The sequence below is a fragment of the Neodiprion fabricii genome, chromosome 5, assembly GCF_021155785.1.
Source record: "Neodiprion fabricii isolate iyNeoFabr1 chromosome 5, iyNeoFabr1.1, whole genome shotgun sequence".
In the NCBI taxonomy this organism is placed as follows: domain Eukaryota; kingdom Metazoa; phylum Arthropoda; class Insecta; order Hymenoptera; family Diprionidae; genus Neodiprion; species Neodiprion fabricii.
The window spans coordinates 28,801,581-28,822,505 of record NC_060243.1 but is presented as its reverse complement, the minus strand read 5'-3'; the positions used below and the strand labels follow the sequence as shown (position 1 = coordinate 28,822,505).

Genomic DNA, 20,925 nt, shown 5'->3' with positions numbered 1-20,925 from the left:
CGAAATCTGGAAATAGGGTTAAAGAAATTATTCGTTTTGATAAATTACACGCTGAGAGAAATTTTTAGTTCCGGTTACCGGTCAGTCCTCAATTATTTTCATTTTTGACGAAAAATATAGTTCTAGGTAGAAAATGAAAATTAGTTTTATAGCTGTTACCGTAAAGTCTATTATCCGTTGCTATTCTTTCTCATCACGATCACTGTTGCTATATTTTCTTGCAATGAGCAAAAAAGAAACGAAAATAGCGCAAAATGGTTAGGCGTACCTCGTTTTTCGTAATTCCAAAAATATTCAAACAGTTTTTTTTTTACGATACCTGTTTTACTGAATTTTCCTAGTTACTGTAAAAAATGAAATTTTTCTCAGTGCACAATAGTGATGTTCCGGAATTTAATCTACACTCAGCGTTTCTTGATTCCCGATTTTTTATCTCTGGGACTATCCGACGACTCGCGCTGCGCCCAATATTTCATATTGCGAAAATATTGCAGCAGAACAATTTTGTAAGAATTAAAATTTCACATATGGTATATTACGAAACGCTTTAGCCACATTGCATGCCACGTGGCACAAGATTTTTATGCAAAAAAATGGTCTGATTCAATCGCAAGCATAGGAGACATTTTTTTTTAATCAATAAATAACCAACCAGTTTTTAACGTCATAACAACTATTCAAACAATGGACGGTCGAATAAAAAATGATACGATCGCCGAGTACGTGAAAATTTTGCGACGTTATTTGTTCAATAATGATCAAATTCAAATTCGTGCAAGCAGATGAAACAAACCATCCGTGCCTAGTCAGTGGTTTTATTTGCTTTATACCAGGCTTTTCAAACACCACAAGATCGTCATTTACGTAAACGAAATATTCGTCGGACTGCGCCAAATTACTCAAGTCGATCAACCGCTAAATTTGCAAAAATTCAAGCTACGATCTTCGAAAAGAAGATTTTTTCTTTCCTTGATGAAGAAATATCCATCGGATTGAATAGGTTTTGTAGCTTCTCCCGATATATTATAAAAAAATAAGTCACCTACTTAGGCAACAAAAAAGCAGAACGCTGCTAGTTTTCAGGATATTCTAGAAAAACTCAAAAAAGTTGCATTTTTCGTTCACAAAATTGTCAATCATCAATTACTCCCAGTTTTTTTTTCGATCAAAAATAAATCTCACTTATACGGCCCTAATGCAGAACTAACTATTCGTGCCGATCGCAACCTGCGAAGATTCGCTTCCGGGTGAGCAGCGGACACTGATTGTGAGAGAAATTTTTATTTCCGGTTACCGCTCAATCCTTAACTATTTTCATTTTTTAGCACAACCGAAAGATATACTTCTAGGTGCAAAATGAAAATTAGTTTTCTAGTTGTTACCGGAAAGTATAGTATCCGTTACTATTCTTTCTCATTACGATCACTGTTGCTATATTTTCTTGCAACCGTTGCGAAAATTTAATTCTCGTGCAAGAATAAATTGACGTTAAAGCCTTGTTTAACTTAAAAAGTAGAGTAAACCTCAGAAACTGATTTTGCGTTGCAATAACCAAAAAAGGATCGACAATAGCGCAAAATGGTTACGCGTACCTCGTTTTTCCTAATTCCAACAATATTCAAACAGTTTTTATTAACGATACCTGTTTTACCGAATTTTTCTAGTTACTATGATAAATGAAATTTTTCTCAGTGTGACTAATTCTATTTACCAGATCCAAAGTCATTCAAATAGTAAAAAGTTGTTTGTTTCTAAACTTATGCAAATAAATTATCTTTGTGCGAACGATGTTTGCTTTTTATTTGAAGAAAAGAACTTGAACCTCATTGATAGCAATTTAAGCAGAAATTCAATACAATTACCGTGTTGTTAAAGACCTAGAGTGAGTATATAGAACGCCGAACGTAAAGCTATAAGATCGAGTTTCTTGAAAGATAAAATGAAATTGACGCGCAAATGATGACCCTCACGGAAAAAAACCAAATTGGGTGTAAATTCGTACCCCTAACTTTTTTCTTATGGGAAATTGAGATAAATTGACTTGAGAGAGATGCGCAATAAATTTGGAAAAACATTTTATTCAATAATAATACATCTGTAATATGCGTTGAGAGCGATTTACTTTTTGATATCATTTCAAAAATTTCATAGAATTTGTTACGGAGCTGTTTTTAAAATCGATTGTGTAGAATCGCTTCGTTTCTTGGATCGAATAGTTAGCAAACCGGGTGAAAAATTATTATCAAAGAAATGGTAATAAATTTTTCACGAGTATAATAAAGTTTCGAGAATTTCTTTCCGCGTTTTCAACCATCTGTATTTCACAATTTACAAATTGTTCGATCATGTGATAATCACGCTGTAATATCCGAGAAGGTGATTAACGTTCATTTACACTTCATTTGCCGATTTCAAAGTTTGAGCAGGTGTTGAATTTGCGCCTCACGTTGGTTCCGTCGCGTATATAAAGTCCCGATTTCCGACACTAGGCATCAAATTTTTTTCGAGTTCAGCTGACGTCTGTTCTGCACAACTAAACTCTCTCAAAATGATGAAATTCGCAACTGCGTTGTGCCTTCTGGTCACCGTTACCGTAAGTAGAATAAATTCTAATGAATAACATCTCAAGTTTTTTAAGAAAAAGTTGCGAAGCTTTGCAAAATTGCCACACAATAATAACAACTCGCTTGAAAATTTATCCGCTGTTCAGGTCTTCGATTTTCTGTGAAAAATGCTAAAAATTCTTTTCTAATCGCTTCAATATCTAGACACAATACGTAATGTGAAAATATTGTTGAAAAATTTGTTTCGCACGGATTGGTTATTTTTTGTAAGCAATAAACTTCTCTGCGATTATTGTACACCGACAGTGTAACGAATATTAGCAAATCCGTTCAGCGAGCTCGGTGTGGTTTATTGTTTCGTTTTAATATTGATGCCAGTGATATTTTACGCTAACAATAATAAATTACCGATCCAGCTCGTAAATCCAAGCAGAAAAAAAATATCTTAGATTTCCAGCATAACTCGCGTAAATCGGAGGGTTTACAGTTAGTCTTTACTCAGCTTATTTCAACTTCACAAAAATTTCACGTGTTCTTGACGGACATGATTTTCAGGGTATCCACGGGTCGAGTCTATCTACGGTAATGAAGGAGGAGTTGAATGAGGTACTGACCCAAATTGAGGAGTATCAGACTGAGCTGGAAACCATAATAACAAATATGGAGGAAAGTAGCAAATCAGCAATCAGCTCGGCAAGCAGCACAATAAATGAGGTGGCTGCAGAGGTAAGCTGGAAAACAATTACCTAACAATTTCAAACAAACTCAAAAATCCGAAAAGACCCGAAGACGCGACGCGTCCAAAGTCATCGCTTTGCATAAAAAAAAAATTTTCCAGAGTTAAGATCAATTTTCAGGGTTTTATCAAGCTTTAAGCCGTATACAGTATACGTACATGCATATTCACGTTATTTGCGTTAAGATGTGCCGATTAATTTTTCTTCTCAATTGTAAAAAAAAAAATTACTTCTGTTACATGCACAACACTTTGCACACGAAACAGTATCAAGCGGATTACGATTCCTTGGTTGAGAATGTATCTGGAGATGTAAGCTCGTGCGAAACGGCGTTTTCGAGTGCGTCGAGCAAAGGTGAATCAATTTTGGCCAATGCAACCACATGCATCAACAAGGTGGAGGCTCTGGCTCAAGCTGATGCTAACACCTTCAAGGCCAAGCTCAACAATGTGACGTCCAGTGTCAAGAACCTCTTGGAAGAAGTTTCTGACTGCGACGCTGACAGTATCTTGACCTTCTGGTCTTGTGTCGCAACGGTTAGTAAACTCTTGTAGTTTTTCCATAAAATTCATATGTATTTTTACCCCAACCCTCCGCAAGTATATCAGAGAAAACTCTACGCGATCCCGATTGATTTCGTTTCATTGTCGAGCTTTCTTTGCCATCGCAATTTCTGCCAATCAAATATCGATTATATTTTTGAAACGTGTTTCGTACTACTTTTTGTCGAACTATTTAGATCGGTAATACATTTCCCTGGATCCTTGTGTACCGAATACTAGGTCGATGGTGTGCTGCTATCGATATAATCTTGTGCTCACGTATATGATTGGCGATTTCTAACGGTTCAATCATTCGGCATATCTTTCAATCGATCGTAGTTGCATTCAAGCCTCAGAGAATAATGACTCCTAAAGCAATGGATGAACGAAACGGATAAAAGTCTATTCACTACACGGATGTACGCATCGATCCATCGTTGAAGCGATATTGCAAGCATACGTAGAAAATATGACGTTGAATTGTAGAAGTCTGAAGCATTTTGCAACGTGTACGTGGCGTTTCGAACCTTGCAAAGCCAGGTTACCGCAATTATTTTGCTAGTCTGTAATAGTAGCAAGTCTCCGACAATCTCCATCCAAGACATCCAATATACTCTCATCAAAACCTACAAAATACGTGAAACATATCAATCCGAAATAATATTTTCATCATGCTTTTTAGATCGACACGGAGATGGTCTCTGACATGAGCAATTGGTCAACCATCCTTTCTGACGCGTCTACTTTCCTGACAGAAACAACCGACTTTGCGGATGAATACTCACAGTGCAGCGAAACGGCCGGAGTGGCAACCTACGCGACTGACATGAAGGCGGCGTACGAAACAGCAGAGGAATGTGTATCAGAAGTGACGTCGGAATCTTAAGGAATTCTTCATCAGTGACACAAGTTGCAACGATGTCAGGTCCATCGTTCTGAATGTATCGGAATTTGGCTATAAATAAAAAATAATATCATTGCAGTATTTCTGACCCTCATATACTCCGCACCAAAAACGTCATCGACCTTGCTTGTCTTGTGTGAAATGTGATGTTCATCACCATGGTAAATCTTTTTCCCATCAACCTTATGCCGTTATGACATCGATCCTCGTGTCTGGCACGGATAACAATTGTTGAAAATACTTCGATCACCCGGAACGAGTTGAATACAACAGGGATACGGTTGTGAGAGAATGGACTTTCGATCAAAGTACGGTCCCGTCGGAATTAAGTCCCTTAAAATCTTATAAACACGGTTTTTGACTCCATCGATGCAAAGATATTAAAATAGCTTCATTGACGAAGGATATATAGATAACGCATTGTTCGGTAACGAAGTTTGGAGTTTTCCCGAATATTGTTTCTCTCTCGGGACTAAAACCACGTCCAGTTCTCTCGAAATCGGGCGGGAATATTTTCATATCGCAAATGATGTTCCTAGCCGCCCGTAAGGCGAGTATAATTTTCTAGTAATATGGCAATTAACCGTATTTTCGGAATTAGTTGTTTCATCAATTAAACCTGCGACCTTCGAATCACTAGTGAATCAGTAAGCTCGACGTGGGTCGTTCAGGACTGTGCCGTGCTCGGATTTGATGGGTCAAATCGAGAAATATAAATATCTCAGCACGAGATTCCATATCAGAGCTGATATTGATTTCAAGTGACTTATATTCGTGACCGTGTCGTGTTTTCAGGGAAGAATAATAGAAAAAATTAATAGTCGAAGAGACTTCCTGAGTAAGTTTTTCTGCCTTATTTCTAAGCGGCTGGTCGTGCGGTTTTTTTTATCGTGTTTTCCGATTGGCTGTTGTCCTTTTACGTTTTCCTGAGGGTCTAGTGAGTCGTTACTGTATCCTGCTAAACGATTCTGAGACATGATGTTTCCGAACTCTAAAACACGCATGAAAAGCAAAGCTTACCCCTTCGCATTTTTGGCGGAAAATTTGAGCGATTCTGAAAAGTGCTGGAACGCATTCTTTCTGGCACTATTCCGACGTAATTTTGCGAGAGAAATCGATTGGGCGCAGTCCCAATACGCTGCGATCGACGGATCAGAAGTGACAGCCAAAAAACGAGGACCTGTGTTTTCGACATTTTTCAGCAGGTGCTTTTTCCTTCGTAATTTCTCTCCTGTTGATCCCACGTTCTTTTCGCTGCGTTTTCTGAGTTCCTGGGCATCCAATTAGTCAGAAAAGAGTCGTGAAATTCGAATCTAAGACGAAAAATTTTTTGGTCAAAAAATGAAAAAAAAGTAAGGCTAACCCCTTTGTATTTTTGGCGAAAATTTGAGCGATTCTGAAAAGTGCTGGAACGCATTCTTTCTGGCACTATTCCGACGTAATTTTGCGAGAGAAATCGATTGGGCGCAGTCCCAATACGCTGCGATCGACGGATCAGAAGTGACAGCCAAAAAACGAGGACCTGTGTTTTCGACATTTTTCAGCAGGTGCTTTTTCCTTCGTAATTTCTCTCCTGTTGATCCCACGTTCTTTTCGCTGCGTTTTCTGAGTTCCTGGGCATCCAATTAGTCAGAAAAGAGTCGTGAAATTCGAATCTAAGACGAAAAATTTTTTGGTCAAAAAATGAAAAAAAAGTAAGGCTAACCCCTTTGTATTTTTGGCGAAAATTTGAGCGATTCTGAAAAGTGCTGGAACGCATTCTTTCTGGCACTATTCCGACGTAATTTTGCGAGAGAAATCGATTGGGCGCAGTCCCAATACGCTGCGATCGACGGATCAGAAGTGACAGCCAAAAAACGAGGACCTGTGTTTTCGACATTTTTCAGCAGGTGCTTTTTCCTTCGTAATTTCTCTCCTGTTGATCCCACGTTCTTTTCGCTGCGTTTTCTGAGTTCCTGGGCATCCAATTAGTCAGAAAAGAGTCGTGAAATTCGAATCTAAGACGAAAAATTTTTTGGTCAAAAAATGAAAAAAAAGTAAGGCTTTGTATTTTTGGCGAAAATTTGAGCGATTCTGAAAAGTGCTGGAACGCATTCTTTCTGGCACTATTCCGACGTAATTTTGCGAGAGAAATCGATTGGGCGCAGTCCCAATACGCTGCGATCGACGGATCAGAAGTGACAGCCAAAAAACGAGGACCTGTGTTTTCGACATTTTTCAGCAGGTGCTTTTTCCTTCGTAATTTCTCTCCTGTTGATCCCACGTTCTTTTCGCTGCGTTTTCTGAGTTCCTGGGGGTCCAATTAGTCAGGAAAGGGTCATACAAATCGAATCTGAGACCAAAAATTTTTTGGTCAAAAAATGAAAAAAAAGTAAGGCTAACCCCTTTGTATTTTTGGCGAAAATTTGAGCGATTCTGAAAAGTGCTGGAACGCATTCTTTCTGGCACTATTCCGACGTAATTTTGCGAGAGAAATCGATTGGGCGCAGTCCCAATACGCTGCGATCGGCGGATCAGAAGTGACAGCCAAAAAACGAGGACCTGTATTTTCGACATTTTTCAGCAGGTGCTTTTTCCTTCGTAATTTCTCTCTTGTTGATCCCACGTTCTTTTCGCTGCGTTTTCTGAGTTCCTGGGCATCCAATTAGTCAGAAAAGAGTCGTGAAATTCGAATCTAAGACGAAAAATTTTTTGGTCAAATAATGAAAAAAAAGTAAGGCTAACCCCTTTGTATTTTTGGCGAAAATTTGAGCGATTCTGAAAAGTGCTGGAACGCATTCTTTCTGGCACTATTCCGACGTAATTTTGCGAGAGAAATCGATTGGGCGCAGTCCCAATACGCTGCGATCGACGGATCAGAAGTGACAGCCAAAAAACGAGGACCTGTATTTTCGACATTTTTCAGCAGGTGCTTTTTCCTTCGTAATTTCTCTCCTGTTGATCCCACGTTCTTTTCGCTGCGTTTTCTGAGTTCCTGGGCATCCAATTAGTCAGAAAAGAGTCGTGAAATTCGAATCTAAGACGAAAAATTTTTTGGTCAAAAAATGAAAAAAAAGTAAGGCTAACCCCTTTGTATTTTTGGCGGAAATTTGAGCGATTCTGAAAAGTGCTGGAACGCATTCTTTCTGGCACTATTCCGACGTAATTTTGCGAGAGAAATCGATTGGGCGCAGTCCCAATACGCTGCGATCGACGGATCAGAAGTGACAGCCAAAAAACGAGGACCTGTGTTTTCGACATTTTTCAGCAGGTGCTTTTTCCTTCGTAATTTCTCTCCTGTTGATCCCACGTTCTTTTCGCTGCGTTTTCTGAGTTCCTGGGCATCCAATTAGTCAGAAAAGAGTCGTGAAATTCGAATCTAAGACGAAAAATTTTTTGGTCAAAAAATGAAAAAAAAGTAAGGCTAACCCCTTTGTATTTTTGGCGAAAATTTGAGCGATTCTGAAAAGTGCTGGAACGCATTCTTTCTGGCACTATTCCGACGTAATTTTGCGAGAGAAATCGATTGGGCGCAGTCCCAATACGCTGCGATCGACGGATCAGAAGTGACAGCCAAAAAACGAGGACCTGTGTTTTCGACATTTTTCAGCAGGTGCTTTTTCCTTCGTAATTTCTCTCCTGTTGATCCCACGTTCTTTTCGCTGCGTTTTCTGAGTTCCTGGGCATCCAATTAGTCAGAAAAGAGTCGTGAAATTCGAATCTAAGACGAAAAATTTTTTGGTCAAAAAATGAAAAAAAAGTAAGGCTAACCCCTTTGTATTTTTGGCGAAAATTTGAGCGATTCTGAAAAGTGCTGGAACGCATTCTTTCTGGCACTATTCCGACGTAATTTTGCGAGAGAAATCGATTGGGCGCAGTCCCAATACGCTGCGATCGACGGATCAGAAGTGACAGCCAAAAAACGAGGACCTGTATTTTCGACATTTTTCAGCAGGTGCTTTTTCCTTCGTAATTTCTCTCCTGTTGATCCCACGTTCTTTTCGCTGCGTTTTCTGAGTTCCTGGGCATCCAATTAGTCAGAAAAGAGTCGTGAAATTCGAATCTAAGACGAAAAATTTTTTGGTCAAATAATGAAAAAAAAGTAAGGCTAACCCCTTTGTATTTTTGGCGAAAATTTGAGCGATTCTGAAAAGTGCTGGAACGCATTCTTTCTGGCACTATTCCGACGTAATTTTGCGAGAGAAATCGATTGGGCGCAGTCCCAATACGCTGCGATCGACGGATCAGAAGTGACAGCCAAAAAACGAGGACCTGTATTTTCGACATTTTTCAGCAGGTGCTTTTTCCTTCGTAATTTCTCTCCTGTTGATCCCACGTTCTTTTCGCTGCGTTTTCTGAGTTCCTGGGCATCCAATTAGTCAGAAAAGAGTCGTGAAATTCGAATCTAAGACGAAAAATTTTTTGGTCAAAAAATGAAAAAAAAGTAAGGCTAACCCCTTTGTATTTTTGGCGGAAATTTGAGCGATTCTGAAAAGTGCTGGAACGCATTCTTTCTGGCACTATTCCGACGTAATTTTGCGAGAGAAATCGATTGGGCGCAGTCCCAATACGCTGCGATCGACGGATCAGAAGTGACAGCCAAAAAACGAGGACCTGTATTTTCGACATTTTTCAGCAGGTGCTTTTTCCTTCGTAATTTCTCTCCTGTTGATCCCACGTTCTTTTCGCTGCGTTTTCTGAGTTCCTGGGGGTCCAATTAGTCAGGAAAGGGTCATACAAATCGAATCTGAGACCAAAAATTTTTTGGTCAAAAAATGAAAAAAAAGTAAGGCTAACCCCTTTGTATTTTTGGCGAAAATTTGAGCGATTCTGAAAAGTGCTGGAACGCATTCTTTCTGGCACTATTCCGACGTAATTTTGCGAGAGAAATCGATTGGGCGCAGTCCCAATACGCTGCGATCGACGGATCAGAAGTGACAGCCAAAAAACGAGGACCTGTATTTTCGACATTTTTCAGCAGGTGCTTTTTCCTTCGTAATTTCTCTCCTGTTGATCCCACGTTCTTTTCGCTGCGTTTTCTGAGTTCCTGGGCATCCAATTAGTCAGAAAAGAGTCGTGAAATTCGAATCTAAGACGAAAAATTTTTTGGTCAAAAAATGAAAAAAAAGTAAGGCTAACCCCTTTGTATTTTTGGCGAAAATTTGAGCGATTCTGAAAAGTGCTGGAACGCATTCTTTCTGGCACTATTCCGACGTAATTTTGCGAGAGAAATCGATTGGGCGCAGTCCCAATACGCTGCGATCGACGGATCAGAAGTGACAGCCAAAAAACGAGGACCTGTGTTTTCGACATTTTTCAGCAGGTGCTTTTTCCTTCGTAATTTCTCTCCTGTTGATCCCACGTTCTTTTCGCTGCGTTTTCTGAGTTCCTGGGGGTCCAATTAGTCAGGAAAGGGTCATAAAAATCGAATCTGAGACCAAAAATTTTTTGGTCAAAAAATGAAAAAAAAGTAAGGCTAACCCCTTTGTATTTTTGGCGAAAATTTGAGCGATTCTGAAAAGTGCTGGAACGCATTCTTTCTGGCACTATTCCGACGTAATTTTGCGAGAGAAATCGATTGGGCGCAGTCCCAATACGCTGCGATCGACGGATCAGAAGTGACAGCCAAAAAACGAGGACCTGTATTTTCGACATTTTTCAGCAGGTGCTTTTTCCTTCGTAATTTCTCTCCTGTTGATCCCACGTTCTTTTCGCTGCGTTTTCTGAGTTCCTGGGCATCCAATTAGTCAGAAAAGAGTCGTGAAATTCGAATCTAAGACGAAAAATTTTTTGGTCAAATAATGAAAAAAAAGTAAGGCTAACCCCTTTGTATTTTTGGCGAAAATTTGAGCGATTCTGAAAAGTGCTGGAACGCATTCTTTCTGGCACTATTCCGACGTAATTTTGCGAGAGAAATCGATTGGGCGCAGTCCCAATACGCTGCGATCGACGGATCAGAAGTGACAGCCAAAAAACGAGGACCTGTATTTTCGACATTTTTCAGCAGGTGCTTTTTCCTTCGTAATTTCTCTCCTGTTGATCCCACGTTCTTTTCGCTGCGTTTTCTGAGTTCCTGGGCATCCAATTAGTCAGAAAAGAGTCGTGAAATTCGAATCTAAGACGAAAAATTTTTTGGTCAAAAAATGAAAAAAAAGTAAGGCTAACCCCTTTGTATTTTTGGCGGAAATTTGAGCGATTCTGAAAAGTGCTGGAACGCATTCTTTCTGGCACTATTCCGACGTAATTTTGCGAGAGAAATCGATTGGGCGCAGTCCCAATACGCTGCGATCGACGGATCAGAAGTGACAGCCAAAAAACGAGGACCTGTGTTTTCGACATTTTTCAGCAGGTGCTTTTTCCTTCGTAATTTCTCTCCTGTTGATCCCACGTTCTTTTCGCTGCGTTTTCTGAGTTCCTGGGCATCCAATTAGTCAGAAAAGAGTCGTGAAATTCGAATCTAAGACGAAAAATTTTTTGGTCAAAAAATGAAAAAAAAGTAAGGCTAACCCCTTTGTATTTTTGGCGAAAATTTGAGCGATTCTGAAAAGTGCTGGAACGCATTCTTTCTGGCACTATTCCGACGTAATTTTGCGAGAGAAATCGATTGGGCGCAGTCCCAATACGCTGCGATCGACGGATCAGAAGTGACAGCCAAAAAACGAGGACCTGTGTTTTCGACATTTTTCAGCAGGTGCTTTTTCCTTCGTAATTTCTCTCCTGTTGATCCCACGTTCTTTTCGCTGCGTTTTCTGAGTTCCTGGGCATCCAATTAGTCAGAAAAGAGTCGTGAAATTCGAATCTAAGACGAAAAATTTTTTGGTCAAAAAATGAAAAAAAGGTAAGGCTAACCCCTTTGTATTTTTGGCGAAAATTTGAGCGATTCTGAAAAGTGCTGGAACGCATTCTTTCTGGCACTATTCCGACGTAATTTTGCGAGAGAAATCGATTGGGCGCAGTCCCAATACGCTGCGATCGGCGGATCAGAAGTGACAGCCAAAAAACGAGGACCTGTATTTTCGACATTTTTCAGCAGGTGCTTTTTCCTTCGTAATTTCTCTCTTGTTGATCCCACGTTCTTTTCGCTGCGTTTTCTGAGTTCCTGGGCATCCAATTAGTCAGAAAAGAGTCGTGAAATTCGAATCTAAGACGAAAAATTTTTTGGTCAAATAATGAAAAAAAAGTAAGGCTAACCCCTTTGTATTTTTGGCGAAAATTTGAGCGATTCTGAAAAGTGCTGGAACGCATTCTTTCTGGCACTATTCCGACGTAATTTTGCGAGAGAAATCGATTGGGCGCAGTCCCAATACGCTGCGATCGACGGATCAGAAGTGACAGCCAAAAAACGAGGACCTGTATTTTCGACATTTTTCAGCAGGTGCTTTTTCCTTCGTAATTTCTCTCCTGTTGATCCCACGTTCTTTTCGCTGCGTTTTCTGAGTTCCTGGGCATCCAATTAGTCAGAAAAGAGTCGTGAAATTCGAATCTAAGACGAAAAATTTTTTGGTCAAAAAATGAAAAAAAAGTAAGGCTAACCCCTTTGTATTTTTGGCGGAAATTTGAGCGATTCTGAAAAGTGCTGGAACGCATTCTTTCTGGCACTATTCCGACGTAATTTTGCGAGAGAAATCGATTGGGCGCAGTCCCAATACGCTGCGATCGACGGATCAGAAGTGACAGCCAAAAAACGAGGACCTGTGTTTTCGACATTTTTCAGCAGGTGCTTTTTCCTTCGTAATTTCTCTCCTGTTGATCCCACGTTCTTTTCGCTGCGTTTTCTGAGTTCCTGGGCATCCAATTAGTCAGAAAAGAGTCGTGAAATTCGAATCTAAGACGAAAAATTTTTTGGTCAAAAAATGAAAAAAAAGTAAGGCTAACCCCTTTGTATTTTTGGCGAAAATTTGAGCGATTCTGAAAAGTGCTGGAACGCATTCTTTCTGGCACTATTCCGACGTAATTTTGCGAGAGAAATCGATTGGGCGCAGTCCCAATACGCTGCGATCGACGGATCAGAAGTGACAGCCAAAAAACGAGGACCTGTGTTTTCGACATTTTTCAGCAGGTGCTTTTTCCTTCGTAATTTCTCTCCTGTTGATCCCACGTTCTTTTCGCTGCGTTTTCTGAGTTCCTGGGCATCCAATTAGTCAGAAAAGAGTCGTGAAATTCGAATCTAAGACGAAAAATTTTTTGGTCAAAAAATGAAAAAAAAGTAAGGCTAACCCCTTTGTATTTTTGGCGAAAATTTGAGCGATTCTGAAAAGTGCTGGAACGCATTCTTTCTGGCACTATTCCGACGTAATTTTGCGAGAGAAATCGATTGGGCGCAGTCCCAATACGCTGCGATCGACGGATCAGAAGTGACAGCCAAAAAACGAGGACCTGTGTTTTCGACATTTTTCAGCAGGTGCTTTTTCCTTCGTAATTTCTCTCCTGTTGATCCCACGTTCTTTTCGCTGCGTTTTCTGAGTTCCTGGGGGTCCAATTAGTCAGGAAAGGGTCATACAAATCGAATCTGAGACCAAAAATTTTTTGGTCAAAAAATGAAAAAAAAGTAAGGCTAACCCCTTTGTATTTTTGGCGAAAATTTGAGCGATTCTGAAAAGTGCTGGAACGCATTCTTTCTGGCACTATTCCGACGTAATTTTGCGAGAGAAATCGATTGGGCGCAGTCCCAATACGCTGCGATCGACGGATCAGAAGTGACAGCCAAAAAACGAGGACCTGTGTTTTCGACATTTCTCAGCAGGTGCTTTTTCCTTCGTAATTTCTCTCCTGTTGATCCCACGTTCTTTTCGCTGCGTTTTCTGAGTTCCTGGGCATCCAATTAGTCAGAAAAGAGTCGTGAAATTCGAATCCAAGACGAAAAATTTTTTGGTCAAATAATGAAAAAAAAGTAAGGCTAACCCCTTTGTATTTTTGGCGAAAATTTGAGCGATTCTGAAAAGTGCTGGAACGCATTCTTTCTGGCACTATTCCGACGTAATTTTGCGAGAGAAATCGATTGGGCGCAGTCCCAATACGCTGCGATCGACGGATCAGAAGTGACAGCCAAAAAACGAGGACCTGTGTTTTCGACATTTTTCAGCAGGTGCTTTTTCCTTCGTAATTTCTCTCCTGTTGATCCCACGTTCTTTTCGCTGCGTTTTCTGAGTTCCTGGGGGTCCAATTAGTCAGGAAAGGGTCATACAAATCGAATCTGAGACCAAAAATTTTTTGGTCAAAAAATGAAAAAAAAGTAAGGCTAACCCCTTTGTATTTTTGGCGAAAATTTGAGCGATTCTAAAAAGTGCTGGAACGCATTCTTTCTGGCACTATTCCGACGTAATTTTGCGAGAGAAATCGATTGGGCGCAGTCCCAATACGCTGCGATCGACGGATCAGAAGTGACAGCCAAAAAACGAGGACCTGTATTTTCGACATTTTTCAGCAGGTGCTTTTTCCTTCGTAATTTCTCTCCTGTTGATCCCACGTTCTTTTCGCTGCGTTTTCTGAGTTCCTGGGGGTCCAATTAGTCAGGAAAGAGTCATACAAATCGAAACTGAGACCAAAAATTTTTTGGTCAAAAAATGAAAAAAAAGTAAGGCTAACCCCTTTGTATTTTTGGCGAAAATTTGAGCGATTCTGAAAAGTGCTGGAACGCATTCTTTCTGGCACTATTCCGACGTAATTTTGCGAGAGAAATCGATTGGGCGCAGTCCCAATACGCTGCGATCGACGGATCAGAAGTGACAGCCAAAAAACGAGGACCTGTATTTTCGACATTTTTCAGCAGGTGCTTTTTCCTTCGTAATTTCTCTCCTGTTGATCCCACGTTCTTTTCGCTGCGTTTTCTGAGTTCCTGGGCATCCAATTAGTCAGAAAAAAGTCGTGAAATTCGAATCTAAGACGAAAAATTTTTTGGTCAAAAAATGAAAAAAAAGTAAGGCTAACCCCTTTGTATTTTTGGCGAAAATTTGAGCGATTCTGAAAAGTGCTGGAACGCATTCTTTCTGGCACTATTCCGACGTAATTTTGCGAGAGAAATCGATTGGGCGCAGTCCCAATACGCTGCGATCGACGGATCAGAAGTGACAGCCAAAAAACGAGGACCTGTGTTTTCGACATTTTTCAGCAGGTGCTTTTTCCTTCGTAATTTCTCTCCTGTTGATCCCACGTTCTTTTCGCTGCGTTTTCTGAGTTCCTGGGGGTCCAATTAGTCAGGAAAGGGTCATACAAATCGAATCTGAGACCAAAAATTTTTTGGTCAAAAAATGAAAAAAAAGTAAGGCTAACCCCTTTGTATTTTTGGCGAAAATTTGAGCGATTCTGAAAAGTGCTGGAACGCATTCTTTCTGGCACTATTCCGACGTAATTTTGCGAGAGAAATCGATTGGGCGCAGTCCCAATACGCTGCGATCGACGGATCAGAAGTGACAGCCAAAAAACGAGGACCTGTGTTTTCGACATTTTTCAGCAGGTGCTTTTTCCTTCGTAATTTCTCTCCTGTTGATCCCACGTTCTTTTCGCTGCGTTTTCTGAGTTCCTGGGGGTCCAATTAGTCAGGAAAGGGTCATACAAATCGAATCTGAGACCAAAAATTGTTTGGTCAAAAAATGAAAAAAAAGTAAGGCTTTGTATTTTTGGCGAAAATTTGAGCGATTCTGAAAAGTGCTGGAACGCATTCTTTCTGGCACTATTCCGACGTAATTTTGCGAGAGAAATCGATTGGGCGCAGTCCCAATACGCTGCGATCGACGGATCAGAAGTGACAGCCAAAAAACGAGGACCTGTATTTTCGACATTTTTCAGCAGGTGCTTTTTCCTTCGTAATTTCTCTCCTGTTGATCCCACGTTCTTTTCGCTGCGTTTTCTGAGTTCCTGGGGGTCCAATTAGTCAGGAAAGGGTCATACAAATCGAATCTGAGACCAAAAATTTTTTGGTCAAAAAATGAAAAAAAAGTAAGGCTAACCCCTTTGTATTTTTGGCGAAAATTTGAGCGATTCTGAAAAGTGCTGGAACGCATTCTTTCTGGCACTATTCCGACGTAATTTTGCGAGAGAAATCGATTGGGCGCAGTCCCAATACGCTGCGATCGACGGATCAGAAGTGACAGCCAAAAAACGAGGACCTGTATTTTCGACATTTTTCAGCAGGTGCTTTTTCCTTCGTAATTTCTCTCCTGTTGATCCCACGTTCTTTTCGCTGCGTTTTCTGAGTTCCTGGGCATCCAATTAGTCAGAAAAGAGTCGTGAAATTCGAATCTAAGACGAAAAATTTTTTGGTCAAAAAATGAAAAAAAAGTAAGGCTAACCCCTTTGTATTTTTGGCGAAAATTTGAGCGATTCTGAAAAGTGCTGGAACGCATTCTTTCTGGCACTATTCCGACGTAATTTTGCGAGAGAAATCGATTGGGCGCAGTCCCAATACGCTGCGATCGACGGATCAGAAGTGACAGCCAAAAAACGAGGACCTGCATTTTCGACATTTTTCAGCAGGTGCTTTTTCGTTCGTAATTTCTCTCCTGTTGATCCCACGTTCTTTTCGCTGCGTTTTCTGAGTTCCTGGGCATCCAATTAGTCAGAAAAGAGTCGTGAAATTCGAATCTAAGACGAAAAATTTTTTGGTCAAAAAATGAAAAAAAAGTAAGGCTAACCCCTTTGTATTTTTGGCGAAAATTTGAGCGATTCTGAAAAGTGCTGGAACGCATTCTTTCTGGCACTATTCCGACGTAATTTTGCGAGAGAAATCGATTGGGCGCAGTCCCAATACGCTGCGATCGACGGATCAGAAGTGACAGCCAAAAAACGAGGACCTGTGTTTTCGACATTTTTCAGCAGGTGCTTTTTCCTTCGTAATTTCTCTCCTGTTGATCCCACGTTCTTTTCGCTGCGTTTTCTGAGTTCCTGGGCATCCAATTAGTCAGAAAAAAGTCGTGAAATTCGAATCTAAGACGAAAAATTTTTTGGTCAAAAAATGAAAAAAAAGTAAGGCTAACCCCTTTGTATTTTTGGCGAAAATTTGAGCGATTCTGAAAAGTGCTGGAACGCATTCTTTCTGGCACTATTCCGACGTAATTTTGCGAGAGAAATCGATTGGGCGCAGTCCCAATACGCTGCGATCGACGGATCAGAAGTGACAGCCAAAAAACGAGGACCTGTGTTTTCGACATTTTTCAGCAGGTGCTTTTTCCTTCGTAATTTCTCTCCTGTTGATCCCACGTTCTTTTCGCTGCGTTTTCAGAGTTCCTGGGGGTCCAATTAGTCAGGAAAGGGTCATACAAATCGAATCTGAGACCAAAAATTTTTTGGTCAAAAAATGAAAAAAAAGTAAGGCTTTGTATTTTTGGCGAAAATTTGAGCGATTCTGAAAAGTGCTGGAACGCATTCTTTCTGGCACTATTCCGACGTAATTTTGCGAGAGAAATCGATTGGGCGCAGTCCCAATACGCTGCGATCGACGGATCAGAAGTGACAGCCAAAAAACGAGGACCTGTATTTTCGACATTTTTCAGCAGGTGCTTTTTCCTTCGTAATTTCTCTCCTGTTGATCCCACGTTCTTTTCGCTGCGTTTTCTGAGTTCCTGGGGGTCCAATTAGTCAGGAAAGGGTCATACAAATCGAAACTGAGACCAAAAATTTTTTGGTCAAAAAATGAAAAAAAAGTAAGGCTAACCCCTTTGTATTTTTGGCGAAAATTTGAGCGATTCTGAAAAGTGCTGGAACGCATTCTTTCTGGCACTATTCCGACGTAATTTTGCGAGAGAAATCGATTGGGCGCAGTCCCAATACGCTGCGATCGACGGATCAGAAGTGACAGCCAAAAAACGAGGACCTGTATTTTCGACATTTTTCAGCAGGTGCTTTTTCCTTCGTAATTTCTCTCCTGTTGATCCCACGTTCTTTTCGCTGCGTCTTCTGAGTTCCTGGGCATCCAATTAGTCAGAAAAGAGTCGTGAAATTCGAATCTAAGACGAAAAATTTTTTGGTCAAAAAATGAAAAAAAAGTAAGGCTAACCCCTTTGTATTTTTGGCGAAAATTTGAGCGATTCTGAAAAGTGCTGGAACGCGTTCTTTCTGGCACTATTCCGACGTAATTTTGCGAGAGAAATCGATTGGGCGCAGTCCCAATACGCTGCGATCGACGGATCAGAAGTGACAGCCAAAAAACGAGGACCTGTATTTTCGACATTTTTCAGCAGGTGCTTTTTCCTTCGTAATTTCTCTCCTGTTGATCCCACGTTCTTTTCGCTGCGTCTTCTGAGTTCCTGGGCATCCAATTAGTCAGAAAAGAGTCGTGAAATTCGAATCTAAGACGAAAAATTTTTTGGTCAAAAAATGAAAAAAAAGTAAGGCTAACCCCTTTGTATTTTTGGCGAAAATTTGAGCGATTCTGAAAAGTGCTGGAACGCATTCTTTCTGGCACTATTCCGACGTAATTTTGCGAGAGAAATCGATTGGGCGCAGTCCCAATACGCTGCGATCGACGGATCAGAAGTGACAGCCAAAAAACGAGGACCTGTGTTTTCGACATTTTTCAGCAGGTGCTTTTTCCTTCGTAATTTCTCTCCTGTTGATCCCACGTTCTTTTCGCTGCGTTTTCTGAGTTCCTGGGGGTCCAATTAGTCAGGAAAGGGTCATACAAATCGAATCTGAGACCAAAAATTTTTTGGTCAAAAAATGAAAAAAAAGTAAGGCTTTGTATTTTTGGCGAAAATTTGAGCGATTCTGAAAAGTGCTGGAACGCATTCTTTCTGGCACTATTCCGACGTAATTTTGCGAGAGAAATCGATTGGGCGCAGTCCCAATACGCTGCGATCGACGGATCAGAAGTGACAGCCAAAAAACGAGGACCTGTATTTTCGACATTTTTCAGCAGGTGCTTTTTCCTTCGTAATTTCTCTCCTGTTGATCCCACGTTCTTTTCGCTGCGTTTTCTGAGTTCCTGGGGGTCCAATTAGTCAGGAAAGGGTCATACAAATCGAAACTGAGACCAAAAATTTTTTGGTCAAAAAATGAAAAAAAAGTAAGGCTAACCCCTTTGTATTTTTGGCGAAAATTTGAGCGATTCTGAAAAGTGCTGGAACGCATTCTTTCTGGCACTATTCCGACGTAATTTTGCGAGAGAAATCGATTGGGCGCAGTCCCAATACGCTGCGATCGACGGATCAGAAGTGACAGCCAAAAAACGAGGACCTGTGTTTTCGACATTTTTCAGCAGGTGCTCTTTCCTTCGTAATTTCTCTCCTGTTGATCCCACGTTCTTTTCGCTGCGTTTTCTGAGTTCCTGGGCATTCAATTAGTCAGAAAAGAGTCGTGAAATTCGAATCTAAGACCAAAAATTTTTTGGTCGAAAAATGAAAAAAATCAAGGCAAGCAAAAGTCAAAAAATACGCCGTGATCAGCGGATAAGAAGTTAGAGCCGAAAAACGAAAAATTTGAAGCGTCGTTTCGCTCCCGTTGATACAACGCTCTTTTCTCTACGTTTGCTGCGTTCCTGAGGGTCCAATCAGTCGAGGAACACTTCTGCAAACCGTGTTGTGAGCAAAAATTTTCCGGGATCTGAAAATCGCCAAAAAAGTCGAGGCCCTTCAGATTTCTTTAGTCGAAATTAAGCCGATTCTCAGTCGTGCCAGAATGAATTTTGCGACACTCTTTGTTGTCGTAGGTAATACTTATAACGATAGTAGCATGTAACACAAATGCAGTATTAGATTATCATTGTTGTTTTTATTCATCTTACTAAAACAATACAATATGGTTCTATTACACTGCAATATATATCTTTTCTCAAATTACATAATTTGTGACATATCATTTGCCCCATCTTAAACCTATCGATGTACAACTCGGTTCATACATCATATGAATGTATCTTTCTTGCTACTTTTTTATCGCAAAATAATAACATCAATTCTGCTCACACTTGTAATGTTTGGTGCACATTCAGCATTACCTGTTCCATATTTAAACAGAGCATGGTATTCAAGACACTGTTACTGAAACGTTCCCAAACTATTAAACGTTCACACTTCTCATCATTCATCTACATAAATTTATCTCATTCTCACTATTGAAGAAGCGGAAGTGGAAAAAATATGCCGAACGAAGGTACCAATAATTTCAATCAAAGAGCGGTAATGTTGTCACGAAACCTGATTCTTTTACATAGCGTTTTCGATTTATGGAATAACGTTGTTTCTTATATACAATTTAATATTGACGAAGTATCTCGTTCGACAATAATAATCATTGTTCAGTGCACAGTTGCATTTATTGTTGTTAAACTTACAATAATTTCCATCTCCTGTTTGTCAAACCATCTCAATGTTACATATTTTGTTTCCTTTTCATTTCTTACATGCTAATAATATCAAATACGGCTAATTCCCCAGCTCTATATTATCTGTCCTCTATTTACAAGCTCCTCAGTCTTGTGTGGAGTTCACATCGTTTCTCCGTTGAAGAAAATAAAAATTATCATTACTGTACTCTATTTTTTCCTCCGCTCAGTTTGATAATACTCATTCGATCTCAACGAAAATATCCTCGTATACCGTTAGAAAACGTCGACGAAAAGTTAGAGTAAAACCGTGCATCGATTGGCAAGATGAAAATCTAATATTTCGAAAAGAGTTGGTCAAAATGGAGCAGTTTGTGTACCGGAGAAGAAATACAAAAAAAAAAAAAAATATACTGCGGAGTTTGGTGGAGGATCGTTTCGAATTTCAAACGTCGTAATTTGACGTACATGCATGTTTCTTTTTTTTTTTTTTGTTATTTTCTCATTATTTTCATTGAATTCTCATCTTTACAATCTACATAATATATGCACGCATATAATTTTATTATACATTATTATAACATGTTTCTAACCTACCCTAAATTATACCTAATCAATGTTCATATTACATATCATATATATGATACAGGTAGAGTCTGAGGTGAAGAAATACTTATAAAACATCGGTTTGCTATGTAACGATAGTATTATATTAAAGTATATAATAATTAGTAAAACTTGGGCATAATTAAGCAGAGCGTATAATATGTACAGCAATAAAAAAATATAGAAAAATCCTTTCGATTAAATATGCAATATTGTATACATATATATATATATATATAGTATATATATATATATATATATACATATATATTCTTGTTTTTATTTTTAATTAATAATGTATGTATGTAGTATAGCCGTTTTATAATCATCATTATCA

General features: G+C 39.8%; 1 protein-coding gene across 1 annotated transcript; it reads left to right on the top strand.

Moving 5' to 3' along the window:
* Positions 1-2,471: 2,471 nt before the first annotated feature.
* Positions 2,472-4,825, top strand: LOC124182774. Its single transcript, XM_046570442.1, has 4 exons — positions 2,472-2,593; positions 3,120-3,290; positions 3,568-3,837; positions 4,526-4,825. The coding sequence occupies exons 1-4, from the start codon at positions 2,549-2,551 to the stop codon at positions 4,727-4,729; spliced, it is 690 nt and encodes a 229-aa protein (XP_046426398.1). The 5' UTR covers positions 2,472-2,548; the 3' UTR covers positions 4,730-4,825.
* The last annotated feature ends 16,100 nt before the right edge of the window (positions 4,826-20,925 follow it).